Source organism: Fundulus heteroclitus, chromosome 3 (genome assembly GCF_011125445.2).
Source record: "Fundulus heteroclitus isolate FHET01 chromosome 3, MU-UCD_Fhet_4.1, whole genome shotgun sequence".
Taxonomy (NCBI): Eukaryota; Metazoa; Chordata; class Actinopteri; order Cyprinodontiformes; family Fundulidae; genus Fundulus; species Fundulus heteroclitus.
Window position 1 is genome coordinate 28535901 of NC_046363.1, and position 17225 is coordinate 28553125.

Consider the following 17225-nt stretch of genomic DNA (forward strand, 5'->3'; position numbering starts at 1 on the left):
GCACAGTTCTGGGCTTCACTGAAGGAAGTTGGTAGAAGTTATTTACTATTTTGGATATTTCAAACTACACTTTTTCCTCTTTGTACATAGTTAAAGATGACATTACACACACTGGTCATATAAATTCCAAGTTTAAACTTTTAATGGTGGGCAAGAACAGAAAAAAGTTCTTGAAATGTAGCATTTTTAGCAATCTTAAGGAAGTTATTGACATGTTGACGGTTCAGCTGAATGATGATTTGTTAGTGTTCTGCAGCTTATGTTTTGTCTTTACTGGAGTCACATTTAACGGAAAATCTAACTAAACTACATAGAAAATAACAATTTAGACCTTCAACAAAGGAGTCTTAGTTGAAATACGGCAATTTAAACAAAAATGTCATCAAATTAACAAGTCTAAGAAGTAACCTTGTCTACAAAGTTATTTTTATATTTTTAACAATACCAAGTGAAATTGGGGGGCAAATCAATCAATAATTGGTTTTTGATATGTTTTAAAAGAGGCACTTTTAATTTATGCACACTTTCTTAAAGGGGGTGCTGAAACACTTTGGACATAAAGGTGTTTTTTTCCCCCATAAAAAGTCTGGAAAACCAGATTGGTCCATTTCGAGACGGAAGCTGCCTTGTTTACCTTTTCCAAAATGGCGGCGGGGATGTATTTGGAGCATTATTTGGACAGTAAGCTATACAATGAGGCTTTGAACCTGCTCGCACATGTTTAATCTAATATAGTAGATTAATTTTTAACCTTTAGTTCTGTCACACAGCTCACATCTGTCTAATATATGGCGGAGAGCGCTTTAGCCACGCCAACGGTCTGTCTGTTTGGGCTCCGTCTATTTCCTGGGAAGGCGCTCATTGTAGCGAAGCTAAGAGGATGCTGCTGGGTTTCTCAAAGTGCAAAGACAATGTTTGGATATTTCGTGTCGCTCTCGTTCACATTCTCATAATAACCCACGTTATTGTGGTTTTTGTCGAATTAACCCAGAAGATAACGTTGATTGTATTTCACGCACAACACCGAGCTAACCACCACGCTCGCGTTATTTATTTTATTTTATTGTTTGTTTTTGATCTCGGTGATGATGGTTCGATTAAACTGGTATCTTGTTTTTGTCCATCCCCGCCGTCTTCGTCCGGCCAGGCATAGAAAACCTTCCCTTCGAGCTGCAGAGGAACTTCAACTTGATGAGAGATCTGGACCAACGCACAGAGGGTGAGAACAACCAGAATTTAAAACCAAAACATTGACCAAATAATCATCTAATCAGAAAATGTCACAATAAATATGCCTTTCTTTGCTAGAACTACTGAGGAATGTGTTGAATGCATAAGCCATTAAATAAAATTGCAGATCATTTGTCCCATATATTCATAATTATAATTCTATATTCTATATGTTGCCATTAATGCATGGAGCTTTAGGATGTAAATTCATTTCAATTTAATTCCAAAAATACTTTATTTATCCCAAAGGGAAATTAAACGTCGATGTAACTCATTTTGTCAATGAGTTATTGTAGACGGTGATGTCTGTGGACAGGAAAGATCTCCTGTAGTCGTCTGTTTTACAACCAATCTGAAGAAGCCTTTGACTGACAATGTCATGGAAAATACCGTACTTTTCATGTTTAGGTCTTATGTTGAGCTTGTCACTGTCAGTTTTCTGTATAGTATGCTGCTGCTACACAATAATTGCACAACTGTATTGTATTTTAGCTCCCACCAGTCAATAAAGCTGAAGTTGGCTGCCGATTCAGAAATCGGCTAAAAGGCAATTCAACCTAATTTTTCCGCTGCTTTGAGTATCATTAACCTGCTGTAATAAAAAAATAAAAAATACAAAACTTAAACAAATTAAACCTTGAGTGATTATTATTCACCAACAGTGTTGGTGTACAATGTATAATAATCTTTATAAATAATATTAACTGTTATTGTATGATAATCTAGTACATGTTTGAAAAGTATAGTAGTTTTAGAGCCGGATAGTTCTAATGTGGTCCAGATGCAAAAAAAAAAAAAAAAGGCACTAAAATGGCCATTTGTTGAACTTTCACAAATCACAAATGGGGTTTGAAAGATTCTGTTCTTAGTGCATGACAATTTAATCCAAGACTGTGCAGAGAGAGTAGCCAAGAGTCCCATCGTAACTCTGGAGGAGCTGCAGACATCTGCACCTCAGGTGGGAGAATCTGTTCTCAGGGAAGCTGGTCAGAATCGGTGGGAGCTAATCAGAGTAGAATCCTGCAATAAAACCTGCTATAGGCTGAGAAAGAGTTGTGGCAAAGGCCAGCCTTCCAGCAGAACGTCGAGTCTTAACATACAGCCAGGGGACAATGGAACGGTTGCAATAAAACATAAATCCAGGTGAGTCTTTGTGGCATTTGCTATTTTGCAAACAAGATTGCACAAAAATGTCTGCTTCACGATGTGCAAAGCTGGTGGAGACTTAATGCAAAAGGCAAATTTGTGGCAGATTTCACAAAATATTGACCCAGAGGAACTAAATATGAATGCACATCATGCTTTATTTATATGTAAAAGGAATTTACTTTTTGACTTCATAAAAATGATTATTGTGCACCATGAGGGGAAGATGTTACTCTACCTGGTTGTTTGTGGTTATTCCCGCTACCAAAATGTTAATAACTGCATTTATTTCTCATAGATCTGTAAATTAGCTTATTTCCTTGAAAAAAAAAAGCTTTCCTTTTTAGGACCGTGCGGTGCAGGTGTAAATGTTAAAACAATATCGCAGTAAAAATATGTCTTCATCTCGTTTAGACCTAAAGGGACAGATTGACTCTCTGGCTAAAGAATACACCTCCAACGCCCGGACTCTCTCCTCAGAGCAGAAACTGTCCCTACTGAGGCAGATTCAACAATCCTACAGCAAATGCAAGGAGTTTGGAGATGATAAGGTGCAGCTCGCTATGCAGACCTATGAAATGGTTGGTACATCCCAAATAATCTTAGCATTATAGACATACATGTTGAAATGTAATTACAAAATTTGAAACAGTTGAAACTGTATATTTTTAAAAAAAATCAGTGTGCTGAAGAGATGATTTTTTTTTTTCCCCTACAGGTCGACAAACACATTCGCCGCCTCGACACAGACCTGGCTCGATTTGAAGCTGACCTGAAGGAAAAGCAGATTGAGAGCACCGACTACGATTCCACCTCCAGTAAGGGGAAGAAAGGTGCGTTTACTTCGTATTTATTCGCTCTTTATTTGCTTTTTGTGTCGATGACCTGCATAGACTTCTTATCTTTAAATCTGTGTATGGGGTAAAGTAACGGTCAATAAAACCGTACGCATAGGTGTCTTAATTTGTCAATGCGAGTAAATAAACGTGAATAAATTTTAAGATTTGTATTAGTTCCTTGTTGTCAACTCATAGATACATGACATCAGATGTTTTGTTTGTGAGAGTACAAGTATAGAAGTTACAAGTTACAAAGTTACAACTTTGCAACATTACGAGTACAAATCACAAATTTACGAGAACAAATCCCAATTTTACGAGTACGAACCCATAACCCCTGATGAAATTTACACTGCGCACCAATTAGTGGCGATGAGGACATGTGAAATCGGATGTTTAATCTGCGAGAATACAAGTTCTGTTTCTTGTTTAATTGTGGTTGGTGAGCAACTTTTAGGTGCGTTACTGTCACCAGCTGTGAGCTGTGTAACAGTTTCATCAGGGGTTGTTGATTCATACTGTTAAATTTGGGATTTGTACCTGTGTGTGTATATATATATTGTTGCAAAGTTGTAACTTTGTAACTTGTATTCGTAACTTCTAAACTCTGTATTCTCACAGATGAAACATCTGATGCAACGTCTGATGTCACACGTATGTATGAGTGGACGAGGAACAAATACAAATCTTAAATGCATTCACGTTTATTGACACCTACGCATACGATTATTTTGACAGTGATGTTACCCCATATTTGCTGCGTAATACTGGGAGTGTTTGTGTTACTCCAGGAGACTCCAGGCAGAAGGAGAAGAAAGCCGCCAAAACAAGATCTAAAGTGAAGAGCTCCGACGAAGATGGAAGTCCCAAGAGTGCACAGAAGAAAGTCAAACTGTTTCAGCAGTAGGTTTCATATGTTGTGGTAATATTGTGCATGGGTTTGGGTTTTAACGCTAAAACTGATGTGATGTCTGTTTGTTTTTTTTTGTTTTTTTTTCTCCGTCTCATCAGAGGGGAATTCAACAGCCCTTCCTCCAACTTTGGCAACGTGCACCCATCTGATGTGCTGGACATGCCCGTGGACCCCAACGAGCCCACCTACTGTTTGTGTCATCAGGTGTCTTACGGCGAGATGATTGGCTGTGACAACACCGACGTGAGTTTTGCTTTATTCATGAGAAAAACAACAGTCTTGCCCTATATGTTGAGGGGAACCAATGACAACTCATTATGAGCGTGTTTGACATGGGCTGGTGTGTAGTGTAAGTGTGATTTAGTCGGGTTAGCTCACACATGTGTTGCATTTCTGCCTTATCTCCTTCATTATGAGAACCCAGAAGGAGCTACGAGCGTCTGTTTCTGCATTTGGATTTACCTTAGTTGATGACCAAGACCTTTTTTCTTTTTTTTTATCTGAAATTAACAAAATGCAACTCGTTTAGATGAATTAAACACTTGCAGTTCATGAAATTGTTGAGAACCCTGTATTGTCTGCTTGTGCACTCTTTTCCCCCCTGCTGTAAGCACATATAACTTCCTGTGGCCATGGCTCCCAATGGGCCCTTGCAATGCATTAATATCTTTTAAATACACAGTCGATACATAAGGCGGACATAATCCTGTTCAAATGCCAGCATATAAAATGAGACCAAGATGAATCATTTCAGAACTTTTCCCTCATTTAATGTGAACTAAACCTGAACATCTAAGCTGATAAAAAATAAATAAATGACTAAATTAATGTATTTGTGTAAGTACCCTTAAACTAATTCTTAACTTTCTGCCTTTATCGCAGCACTCCCTTGCATGGTTTCTCAGAATGACACCTCTTGACTTGTCATAATTTACAATTCAATGTATTTACATAGCTCCAAATCGCAATACATGTCATCTCAAGACACTTTACAAAGTCAAATCATTCAAATCTTACATGCAGATTGGTCAAAATGTTGTTGGGTTTTTTTTTTACCTAAGGAAACCCAGCAGATTGCATCAAGTCATTCACTTGTAGCATTCACACCTTCTGGAGGAGCGTGTAGCCGATGTGGACATCTGCCCGCTTTGTGTTGTTGACTTTTGCTTCAATCCCTCATACCGAGCATGCATGTAGCGACAGTGGAGAGGAAAACTCCCCTTTAACAGGAAGAAACCTCCAGCAGAACCAGAATGTTTTATAAATGAGACCCCTGATGCTGGTGAAGATTCTCAGTCATCCAGGTCATGGTCATTCCAAAAAACATTGTTCCTTTAAGCAAAGTCAATAACGACCCTGACGACTCCTCGTTACAGAGGAGTGGACCAGTTTCGGTCCAATCTGCTGGAGTAATGTCTTTAACGACCGCCCATTACTAAGGGGTGGTCCTGTTTCTGTTGAATTTGCATGTTATCTAAGCCATCACAAGGCCTTTGTTTGGTATAAAGCTTGTTACTCCACATTACTCCAGACTTTTTGAGAAAGCTTCCTGGATAGGAAGCGAAACGTCTTCAACTACAGAAAACAAGTCCAGTTGCTTTGTTTTTTACCTTTTTTTTTTTTGGAGAGACCCCTGATCATTATCACCCCCCCTGTCATGACTAAGGTCCCAAATAATAGCCCCTCACTATAGTGCTTTCACCGTCATGCTTCGGTGAGGGCAGCTTGTACTCTTGCTGACGTACAGTGCTTTCAGAACTCCCTTATGAATAACAGACATGTTGAAAATATGCGAGCACACAAACCTACATGAAAGTAAATGAATTCAGTGGAACAGAATTACATCCATGGCATGTACAGCGGTGCATAGGTAGGTGCAGCAAGCATATGGAGGTATCCTACTGTTTATCTGTTGCTATCAACCACCATTTGTGTGCACACGATCCCACTGAATACTTTCAAACTAAACTAACCTCTTAATTATTTGTATCAACTTTTTTTTTTTTTAACGACTAAGAGCTGAGACTGCAGAAACGGGAAACAAAAGTGTTGTTCTGCCACACAAAGTGGAAGGGTCATATCCCAGCAGTTTCTCCTTCAATGTGATTCAAAAAGCCTATAACAATCCTTGACCAAAAGCCTCTGTCAATCTATCAGTGTAATATTTTAGGGAAAATACAACATGCTCAATTTTGAAAACTTTATGAAATTAAAAAAATAGCAGTTAAATTTACAGAGTTCTGCATGGATCAGGCCCACCTCCACTTTCTACACACATTAAATTAAGAACTGGCAGAGGTTTTGGCACCAGAGCTCATCCAGAGGAGACCTTGTTGTCATTATATCTTGTGTTGTTTAGTCTTCTTGCCTCGGGACTACAGATGAAAATGAGCAACTACGCTATAATCTGGCTCATTTACAGTCTGTACAGAAGTATGTGATTGTTCATTAATGTGCACTGTCCCGAAAATAAACCCAAAAAAACAAACAAACAAAGAAAACACACACAGAACAGGGCGTCACAATTGTTTTACGTTTTTATTATTTTACCTGAAAGCTAAATAATTTCCAAACTCTGCACCTTTAATGTGACCTATAACCTAAACAAATGCTTTTTAGTTTATAGGTCACCATTAAAGGTGCAGAGTTTGGAAATGATTTATCTTGTTCTTATAGTTTACATCGCAAATACCTTGCAATTAAATAAAGATGTACATAGTTTTAAATCTGCTATTTTTTTCCTTGATGAAACTCTCAAATTAATGAGCCTGAAACTTTCAGGCTCATTCTCATAGGAATGCAGCAAAGAATGCACTTAAATGGCAGATTGGATAGCTGGATTTGAACATTCAGTTCTTGATTGTGTCTATTGAAAAGCTTGGTTTTGTCTAAGTGCTTAGTTTGTGCTATACTAAAGTATTTCTATTTTTTTATTTTTTTATTTCAGTGCTCCATTGAGTGGTTCCATTTCGCATGTGTGGGCTTAACAACCAAGCCACGGGGGAAATGGTGAGAAAGTAAACCGATTGTCATCGGAGTGTGTAACACAAGTGTTTTAAAATTGTTACAGTTCACTTTAAGTACCTCGGTTTTTGTTCCCACTCTGCAGGTACTGCCCACGCTGCTCTCAAGACAGAAAGAGAAAGTGATTCACCTGGTCACTCTGGAACAAAACACAAAGCTCCGTTTGATGGAATATGAGAAAAATATTTTTTTTGTTAACACAACTTTTGTTTAACATCTTTGTTTTACATTTGGTGCTTTACTCTTTGGTTTACACCCTTGGCTTGTTCTGATGCAGTGTGTGAAGAGGCCAGGCGGGTACAAATGTATTTAAGTTGTTTTTTTCTTTATGGATTTTTTTTTATGGATAACTGTTTTTTTTTGTTTTATATTTAGTTATCTTTGGTGCTCTTATTGTGACTTTTTCTCTCTTTTTTTTTATCCACATAACTAATAAACACTACATCTGCCCATTCTGATTTTGTAGTTGTAGCTATGATACACAATACTGTATTCACATGATATTCACATGTACAACTGAAAAGTTTCCACATATTCTTAATGAAAATGAGCCTTGGATGTTTTTTTTTTTTTTTCTTCCTGTATCGTTAGCTTTCCGTTGTTTAAATTTGAAACACAATTTTTAGACACATCAAGATGACAAACCCTTTTTTGTGACCGCATTAGATATATGTGCTAGTGAACTAACCCATTTTCATTTAACATTTTTTTTTATGAGTGCTACGTAGAATATAAACTAAGACATTTCTTGAAAAGTATTGTCATTTTCTGTAGCTGAAATATTGGTGCCGGGGTGTGGGGATGATTGGGCTGTCAATCATTTCAATACAGCTACTACCTCAAAAAACATTCCTCTGTTTTTTGTCTCTTTTTTTTTTTCTCGCATTGGTCCAATCAACGCGTCTCCTCGCTTTGTGCTGTACTGCGTGTAGTTCACCAGCAGGTGGGGGTAGCGGGTTGGAATTTGAAAGGATTTCTGACGCGTTTTACGTCATCGGTGCGTTGCTTTGGCGCGCGGCGGCAGCAGATTTGAAAAACTGCGGACAAACCGTTTGCGGACGGTCGGGTGAGAAAGAAAGCAGCGGACGGCTATCCCTGAAGGGGCTATCGTTGTGGCCAAACGTATCGCCGCAGACATAGGTAATGTATTTTAAACTTGTTAATGATGTAGACCTGGTCATTCTGATACGATGTCTTCTTAAAAAATAAGCTAGCAAGTTTTAGGCGACCGATTTAGCTTGTTAGCTTCGGTAGCATTGGGGGCGCTCGAGCCACTCAAAACACCTTTTGGCTGTTCTGTTTACATTAGTACTTTTACTTTACACTTCGTGTACTTAAATTAATTTAGTAAGTCTCTTCCAATGCTAACGGTGAGCTAAGCGCAACACCAGTATGGTATGTATTTGGAAGTAACCGTAACGTTAGTGCTTATTATAAACATCCCGTTTTGTTTTCAAGCTAGCTAAAGCCCGGTTGCCTCCGCCTGATTGTTTGCTATAGCTAAAGTAACCTAATCTGTGAGCTTTCTTTGTTACACAGAGATGTCGTGGGACTTTTTTGTTCCGGTGTGTGTGGGAGACCTGGTTAAAACGGGAGGTATTAATCAGTACGTGGTTCAAGATGTGGTTCCAGTAAAACAGCTGCCATCCCACCTCAGCAGTAAGTGGTACTTTTTAATAGTATTATTATTATGAGATTATGTTTATTTACATCTGCTAGAAACGCGATGTTTTCTCTCATCAAACATTATGGCGATCATAGTGAACTTTTCTATTAAAAATCAAATTGTTCTGTTTCCTCTGTCACTTTCTTTTTGCAGACATTAAACAAAATCGGGGCGATAAAAAAGAAAAAGCTGGCCTTTTAGAATTCAAAAGGACTGCTTTTAAAGGAAATAATGCTTGGAGCAACAAATCTTGCATGGCCATATCTAGATTTATCTAGTTTGCTGACTAAATGGGCAGAAAAACAATGCCAAATAAAACACCCCAGGGGCCATTTTGTGGTTTAAATTGTTTACAGATGTGTAAAAACACATAGCAATACTGCTAAAACGAAGCTATTTTAATTACTGTAACTTTAAAAGCGCTGCATGCATGGTACTGTGATTTTTGGCAGAAATTGTTGAAAACTCCAGGTTGCCTGAGCTCTAACTTAACCAAGGGGGAGTTTATGAATCCAGGCTTTGATCCTGCTTTGAGCTTTATGTCTTTTATATAAATAATCTCTAGAGTAAATTTCTCTCCTTTTTTTAAGAAACAAAAATAATGTACTCAATGAGGGGGGACTGGATCCAGTCTGTTATGTGTTGGTGATAGTGTTCTGTTTTCAGTCTTCAGAAAAAAATCTAACTTGTTCTGAAGTTTTCTTCACTGTACTAATTTCTAGATTCTCCTTTTCTATTTAATGTACCTGATGACCCAGCTACCCTTAAACCTCCTCTGTAATGCTATACCACCTCGACTCTAGATTACTGCAGCCATTTTATAGAAGGCTCATCTTGTCAGCTGTGACAAGATTGGAGATTAGTTTTTCCCAAGGTTTTTGACCACTCTAATTCTAAAATTGAATTAATCAAAAAACAGAGTAGCCTGCCTAGAACATTTACAATGTTTTTAAGTATGATCAATTGTTACTGTAAAATTAAAACATGATTATTCAGTCATTTTCAAGGGTATTTTCATGTTCTTCATACCTATTGTTTTACCTCCCCCCCTATGTTTTATAGATTTTTGTATTCATCTTTGATCCCATGAATAGACATATTGTAAATGTAAAGGTGGCAATGACTGTTTTCTTATTTGTTTACATTAGAGTTCAAGGCGGCACTACGGAGCCAAGGGCCTTCATGTATATTGGAGCATTTTGACACAGGCTACAGTGTGCTGCAGTAAGTCCTCACTATGTAATCTGTTTAAAACTTTACCAACTACAATAATTAGTAAAATCTAGTGTCTTTTGGTTATTTATTTATTTTCCCCCAGGCATTTCAATTCATTGGAGCTTGGGACTAAAGAGGATGCCTTGGAATTGCTTGTTCAAGGTTGGTGTGTGTATAAATGAATATTTGTGTTTATGTGGGCTTCCTTGTGGTCCTTTGCTGCATTAACTTGTTTCTTTATGTTTCAGTGGTCAATGGCCTGGCTGTTTCCCTACCAACAGTTCTCACTTCCAGCTCCCTTTCGGCCGCAGAGCGCAAGGAGAAACTAAATGCAGTTAAAATGAGCGTCTTCTTGCTATGTAAACTCACAGAGAGCCTGGAAAGTTTCTCCTACAGACAGAATATCGTCACAGCACCTGGAAAGGTACGGCCGTCAGCGGCTTAGCCATGTGATACACTGTCAGTGACCGTTGTTTTTGATTTATTCTGTGAACATATCCAGTGATGAGACCGTGGCATTGTTAATGATCTGATCAGACTTAGAAACTGTGGTTCTTAATCAGCTGTTTGGTGGGTAATCTTGGTAGTGTGATCGAGTTTTGTTACACTGCTGTAAGGGCTCACCTATAGTCAAACTGTCACCTTCTCCCACCTCTACCACAACATGAGGAGGTTTGTGGGATCTGGAGAAGACGGCAAACATCGTGTGACTTGTTGTTTGTCTTTGTGTGTTTTGTGTGAATGTGTATGTAGCAGCTGGCAAAAGGCTATAGTCTCTAATATGGTTTGACAGATATGAACGATCTTTGGTAATCTGAGGATATCTTTGCTGTGGTTATTTGAAGTGTTGAGGTTTATCTCCCATACTTTGAAACGTTAGAGCACGATTAATTAAAAGTTTAAAGTCTTTGCCTTCGTTGTGCTCAACAGGGTAATAAAAAAGGTAAAGGTGGTGAAGGACTGCTGCAGTGGGATTCTGAAAGAGAGAGTGTCCTCCAGGCTCTTGTCCAGCTCCTTCAGCTGGATATCCGTTCTCTGTGGAGCCTCTCCCTGGTGGAGGAGGAGTTCATCAGGTACTTTGCTGTTGGTTAAGCTTTAGGCCAAGCTCAAGTCCTAATTTACTTAAATGGCGTGTTTGTCACTTTTTTTTGTTAATAATAGACCGTCTTGGAACTGTGTGAACTTGCTTGTGTGATGTTTCCTTTGTGATCGGTCCTCTTGTAAATATTTTCTCAGGGGCCATTTGTCTTATAATGCTTGTAGTGTTATCACTCTTTGACAATATCATGCATTGATGGATGCAGGGTTTTCTGTAGGATTTTTTTTTAAACCATGGTGGTGCTTTTTTCTGGGGGGGTGTAGATGACATCATAATTTTATTTGCATATTTGTTCATACATTAATGATTCTGGCCGTATGAGAGCTTTTTGCCAAGACAAAAAGTGATTAAAGTATTGATTCAATGTGTTTGGAACTAAAAATTACCTTTACAAAAATGATTTATGACCTTTGATACTTTGCCTGAATCCATACTACAAGAAAACAAACTATACCATAAAGACAGTTATCAGAAGCACACAAAGTGAACGAGCTGAATAAGTGATTAAAACTGTGTGTGAATCAAGGGAATTATTTTAGTGAAACACTTTCAGAGACCCAGACCGACTGGTGCTTTCATACAAAAAGTCGGTAGACTTGTTGATAGTCGCTTTTTGAAAGAAAGTTGGGGGCTCTGAAAAGACACTAAATATAGCGACAAAGATGCTAAATGGACAACGCTGGACTGTTGCCTCTAGTTTTCCTTCCCTCCTGAGAGCAGCACAGTAACTGCCGTAGACATTATATACGTTGATGCCTCGTGATGAGCTGGAGCGCATCCTTTGGCGCCACCATCTTGGATGGGGCTCTCCTACTTAAGTGGGAGTGACTTTTCCTGTATCTCTCTTCAAGCAGAGACTTATTTTAGTGCCACTGCGGTTCCGTGAAAAGATAATTATATTAACATCCCGCTTCGTAGACCAGGCCAGGATCAGCGGCATCAGCTTTGCACGTGTGATTCATTTGAAATGTGAATGCGCAGCGGAACGGCTCTCCTCCTCCTTTTGCCTTCGGCAGGCAGCAGCAGGACGAAACGCTGACTTTAGTGTTTGGAAGGTGGGAGGAGCGGGGCTCGCAGCAGCACTTACTGCTCACTAAAAACAGTAAACTGCAGACCGATCAACGTTTTTACATGTTTTCGCTGAAGTCTCCAACAACACAGAGAAAAATCGTTAGATTTGTTGCTAGTCGGTTTTCTGAAAAAGTCACTTGAGGGGTCTGAAAACTCGCTAAATCTAGCGATAAAGTTGTTGAGTTGGCAACAGTGACGCTCTCTCTCTCTCTCTCCCCACCTTGCTCCTCATCCTCTCAGCAATGCTGCCTCGCTGTTACGGGCAAATTTGACAGCGTAGCAAGTACTGGTACCATCCAAATGCTGTATTGTACCGTATTAAATGCAGCAGTGCCCCAGTACCAAATTAGTACTGGTATACCAAACAACCCCAGCTTGGATGCAGCTGTGAGGCCATGGAAACCCATTCCATTAAGCTCTCTGCACAGTTCTTGAGCTAATCTGAAGGCCACATGAAGTTTGGAGGTTTTTAGTGATCGACTCTGCGCTTAAGCATCCGCTGACCCCGGTCCGTCAGTTTACGTTCCCAAACACTTCTTATGATACAGTTGACTGTGGAGTATTTAGGAGCGAGGAAATTTCATGATTGGACTTGTTGCCCAGGTGGCATCCTATCAGAGCTCCACGCTGTAATTCACTCCTGAGAGCGACCCATTCTTACACAAATGTTTTTAAAACAGTCTCCATGCCCAGGTGCTTGATTTTATACACCTGTGGGCATGGAAGTGGCACACCTGATTCTAATGATTTGGATGGGTGAGCAAATAAGGTGTATCTCGTATGATTTTCATTGCTTTAACATATGTTTTTAAAAACTTCATTCTGAAGGCGTGGCGGCTCTTATTTTGCCATGGCTGTGCCACGATCAGTTTACCTGTAGCGGAAACCCTGTGGGCGGCAAACTTCTTTTTTTTTTTTCTTTTTTTTTTGATTATAGTTTTAAATTGATTTTTACTAACACATAAGTTGGATAAACTTAAAATAAATTGTATTAAATTCCTCAGCTGTGTGACCTGTTGCTGTTACAAGTTATTGGAGAACCCAACCATCGGCCATGTCAAGAACAAACCCACAAGAGATTGCATAATTCACCTTCTCGGGGTACTGATCACCAAGTACAACCACCTTTTAGGTTGGTGTCCTAGCTGTATGGATTCATGTGAATGGAGTTTATACAACATAATGTTTGTTCTTTTTTAAAACTTCCCCCATCTAAATGTTTCCAGGTGCCAGTGTGAAAGTCATCCAGATGTTGCAACACTTTGAGCAGCTGTCCTCTGTATTTGCACAAGCTGTGTCTGTGTGGAGCACAGAGTATGGAGTCAGAGCAGTTATCGGCGAAGTCATAAGGTCGGCATATTTTTTTTTTAAATTATGTTTTAAACTGTTTTATTTGATAGCTGTTTATGAAAATCTAAATGATTTTATTTGATTCCCTCAGGGAAATTGGTCAAAAGTCAAGCGAAGAGCTTGCCAGAGAGGGCTCAGGCGTCAAAGCTTTTGCCTCTTTCCTCTCAGAAGTCGGTGGCCTGGTACCCGAATTAATGATCCCCAACATCAGTGTCCTCATCACCCATCTGGAGGGAGAGGTTTGTGTTCTGAACATCTTGAGCTGTCGTGTGTCTGAAATTCTTGTAGATTGTTAATATGGTATAAAACCACCAAAGCATCACAGTATTGACACAAAAATCTTTATTACAATCTGATTGTTTATTACTCCCATTGCTAAACTAATACAACGCTGATTAGTTATTATTATTTCCCACATTAGTGCCAGAATTTTCGAGACCAGGGGTCCGTTCTTCGTACGTCGCTAACTCTGTTAGCAGGATTTCATTGTTGACGATTTGGCATGATCTTGGATCGTTTGGTTCTTCGAAAGACTTCCTGCACTTGTTGTCATAGCAACATGTTCGCCAGCTTAAACCTGCTCCAGAGCAGGCTTATTTCATGTAAACAAGATTAGATCACGGCTGTATAAGCGGAGGAGATAGAGAAGTCTGCCGTAGCAATGTCCATTTTTACGACTGCAACCTGTTGCGGAAGGTGCAAGAATAATTTCAGAGCTTTTTGAATTAATTGCGTATTGCGCAATAGACAGGATCCTTTAGCGCAGCGCGACAGTGTAATTGTAGAGAGATTTTTCTCGGTGGCTGTTATAAACAGACAAACACATCATTTAACAGTGGCTTTTAAAGAGGAAAAAGTTGTGTTAGAGCCATACATCTAAAATATTTAAGTTATTTGTATGATGGTTTGCTTTTTATTTTTATCCTATAGTAAGAAGATTTGTTCAGGCCATTTTATTGTGAAGTTTAGTTTACTTTGAAAGGCTTGCTTCCTGTCGAGCCGTATATTGTATTAGAAAAAACTATGGGTGGATTATCTAGCCACGGAGCACTACAGTTTTACCGTGTAAACTGTGGATGACTTGGAAAAGGAAGATTTTAATTTTTTATGGATAAAGATTTTTTTTTTGTTAAAATTCACAGTTTGCACGTGTCCTTTACTTCCCGTCTCTAAGGAATGACACTGAAATTTGGATCTCTTGACATAACAAGTGGCTTTTTAAAATAAAGTGTAATAATTAAAGGCTACCATTTTGTAGAATATTGTTGTATTTCACTTTTACTTTTCCCCATGTTCTAGTGGGTCCCGTGGAGGCTCTGATATAAAAGAACAAATAATATCAAATTATTAAAATGCAAAAAATTCATGCTGTAGAATGTGATAGAAACATCTACCATGGACAGTATTTACGCATTAATTTGTCTGCTACTTTTTGCCAGCCCTCTCTCCTGGCTTTAACAGATTTTGAGGTGTTTTAATTAATGACTCAAATTCGGCATAACCTTCCAAGCTCTTGTTCTGCTTGGGAGAAAAACTGTGGGCGTTCTTTTCTGAACAGCCAATAGCAGCGCTGCTGATCAATGTTTCTACTATCGATACATTTCCCCTTTTAAACAAACCCATGAACGCGCAGTTGTCTCAGATAACTCAATCCAGTGACACGAATCGTAAACAACAGATGTGTTCGAAGAACCCAATTAGCCGGATGAAATCATCTTGGATGTCTCATTTGATCTTGGATGTTTTAAGCAACGTACGAAGAACGGACCCCAGGAGTATTATCCAAACATATTATTTTTCTTGTGGGCAACGGATAGGTGTTGTTGAGCACTTTAGGGCAGCTGACTGGCAGTGTGCAGGGAGGGTGTGGCAGCATTTTTACTTTCTGCTCCACACAGCTGGGGGAAAAAAATGAGCAGTACGACACATTCTTTGGCAGGAACAGCACGAAGGAAAATTTTAGAGCAGTGACTTTTTAAAAGTCCTGATTTACCTAGATACCGGATAAAAACTGCACTGTCTGGTGAGCCATTTGGCACCGCAGTATTACCCGACGAGCCACAAGAACTTGGCTGTTTTGTTTTACTCACAAATACGGGACAATATCCAACACTTTCTGTTCTCTTGTGGGCAACGGATAGGTGTTGTTGAGCACTTTAGGGCAGCTGACTGGCAGTGTGCAGGGAGGGTGTGGCAGCATTTTTACTTTCTGCTCCACACAGCTGGGGGAAAAAAATGAGCAGTACGACACATTCTTTGGCAGGAACAGCACGAAGGAAAATTTTAGAGCAGTGACTTTTTAAAAGTCCTGATTTACCTAGATACCGGATAAAAACTGCACTGTCTGGTGAGCCATTTGGCACCGCAGTATTACCCGACGAGCCACAAGAACTTGGCTGTTTTGTTTTACTCACAAATACGGGACAATATCCAACACTTTCTGTTGTTTTTAGCAGCCTCTGCCTCCTTTGCACAGCTTGGCAGACTTTTTGTTTGTTTTTTTTGTTTCATTCATGTTTTGCCCAGTGATGAGACTAAGGCGAATATGAGCTCATTGAATGAGAGCCGGGTTCTTGTTGCCTTTACTGGCAGGTAATCTTGGCAGTGCAGAGGAGGATTTCTGCTCTGCTGTAAGGGCCTGCCGACAGAGACTTAGCTCAGCCAGCATTATTCCTCTACAGTTATCGTGGAGTAATGGCTTGGGTGATGCTGACAGTGTGTGTGCGCGTGTGTGTGTGCGTGTGCAGAAGGCAAAAAGTTCACCCGGCTCTCTTTGATGTTCAGTGAGCTATGACTTTCGTCTTTGGTAATCTGAGGGCAGACTCGTGCATTTTTCTTTTCCCACTTACTAAGGCAGCTATATGAGGGGGGAAAAAAAGAAGTTCTTTAAATGCTGAACAGTTGGATTTGAATTTGTTTTCCAGAGTCACACAATGCGAGTTGCCGTGTGCGAGGTGCTAGGAGAAATCCTTGTGCGAGTCCTATGTGGAGACGGGCTGCAGGAATCTGGCAGAGCCGACCGCGACCGCTTCTTCGACATATTGCAGGAACATCTCCACGACACACACTCCCACGTCAGAGCACGTGTGCTCCAAGTCTTCACACGGATCGTCAACAGCAAAGTATGTTGTTTGTATGTAATGTTTTGTGAATGTTTTAAAGCAGTGACAATGATGATTGCAATAAAGGTGTTAGGTTTTTTTGGTCTGCGTTTCCTAATCTTTAAAAGCTTTACCATTGGGTGGCATGTTTTCTTTTTTCTGGCTGTGCTGACGATCTGCCGCCATGTTTCAATTATCTAACATTGACTGAATGATAAATATGAAATCTTGTATGGTGAAGAATTTTCTACAGCCCAATCAGGACAAAACCGAAGCTTTAGGACAAAGTAATAACAAAAGCTGACACTAATAAAGACATTTTCTTTCTTTTTTTGTATTCAGGCACTGCCCCTGTGTAAGTACAGCGAGGTGATGGAGCTCGCTGTCGGCCGGTTAATGGACAAATCTATAAATGCTGTGAAGAGCGCCATCCAGCTGTTGGCAGCATTCATCGCACACAATCCCTACAGTTGCAAGGTAATTCAGACTAGTGTGATTTTTTTTTTGACTGCAAAAGAGGGTAATATTTCAATATGTTTCACAACAGCCTAATTTTGTTGCTTGTCTTTCA

General features: G+C 39.5%; 2 protein-coding genes and 2 non-coding genes across 6 annotated transcripts in view; all 4 read left to right on the top strand.

Moving 5' to 3' along the window:
- Window positions 1-574: 574 nt before the first annotated feature.
- On the top strand, window positions 575-8001 carry ing4 (inhibitor of growth family, member 4). 2 transcript variants are annotated; one of them, XM_036135130.1, is made up of 9 exons: window positions 575-681; window positions 1148-1219; window positions 2791-2957; window positions 3095-3209; window positions 3837-3869; window positions 4007-4118; window positions 4227-4371; window positions 7076-7137; window positions 7238-8001. In XM_036135130.1, the coding sequence occupies exons 1-9, from the start codon at window positions 645-647 to the stop codon at window positions 7275-7277; spliced, it is 783 nt and encodes a 260-aa protein (XP_035991023.1). In that variant the 5' UTR covers window positions 575-644; the 3' UTR covers window positions 7278-8001. The 2 variants fall into 2 exon arrangements, with proteins under 2 accessions (XP_035991023.1, XP_035991024.1); XM_036135131.1 differs by lacking the exon at window positions 3837-3869.
- A 107-nt stretch (window positions 8002-8108) lies between these two features.
- The window catches only part of ncapd2 (non-SMC condensin I complex, subunit D2), a 41908-nt gene continuing 32791 nt past the window's right edge, over window positions 8109-17225 (top strand). Inside the window, exons 1-11 of one of the 2 annotated variants that reach the window (XM_036135129.1) lie at window positions 8109-8292; window positions 8692-8811; window positions 9967-10042; window positions 10137-10195; window positions 10282-10457; window positions 10964-11106; window positions 13208-13335; window positions 13430-13553; window positions 13645-13792; window positions 16478-16675; window positions 16997-17131. In XM_036135129.1, the coding sequence (XP_035991022.1) occupies window positions 8694-8811; window positions 9967-10042; window positions 10137-10195; window positions 10282-10457; window positions 10964-11106; window positions 13208-13335; window positions 13430-13553; window positions 13645-13792; window positions 16478-16675; window positions 16997-17131 (1305 nt within the window). In that variant the 5' untranslated portion in view covers window positions 8109-8292; window positions 8692-8693. The remainder of the gene's footprint in view (window positions 8293-8691; window positions 8812-9966; window positions 10043-10136; window positions 10196-10281; window positions 10458-10963; window positions 11107-13207; window positions 13336-13429; window positions 13554-13644; window positions 13793-16477; window positions 16676-16996; window positions 17132-17225) is intronic. The other variant, XM_036135128.1, reaches the window with a different exon arrangement.
- On the top strand, window positions 10530-10856 carry LOC118562735. Its single transcript, XR_004930795.1, has one exon. It is a non-coding gene; the product is annotated as a small nucleolar RNA U85 (small nucleolar RNA).
- Window positions 16074-16373, top strand: LOC118562736. Its single transcript, XR_004930796.1, has one exon. It is a non-coding gene; the product is annotated as a small nucleolar RNA U85 (small nucleolar RNA).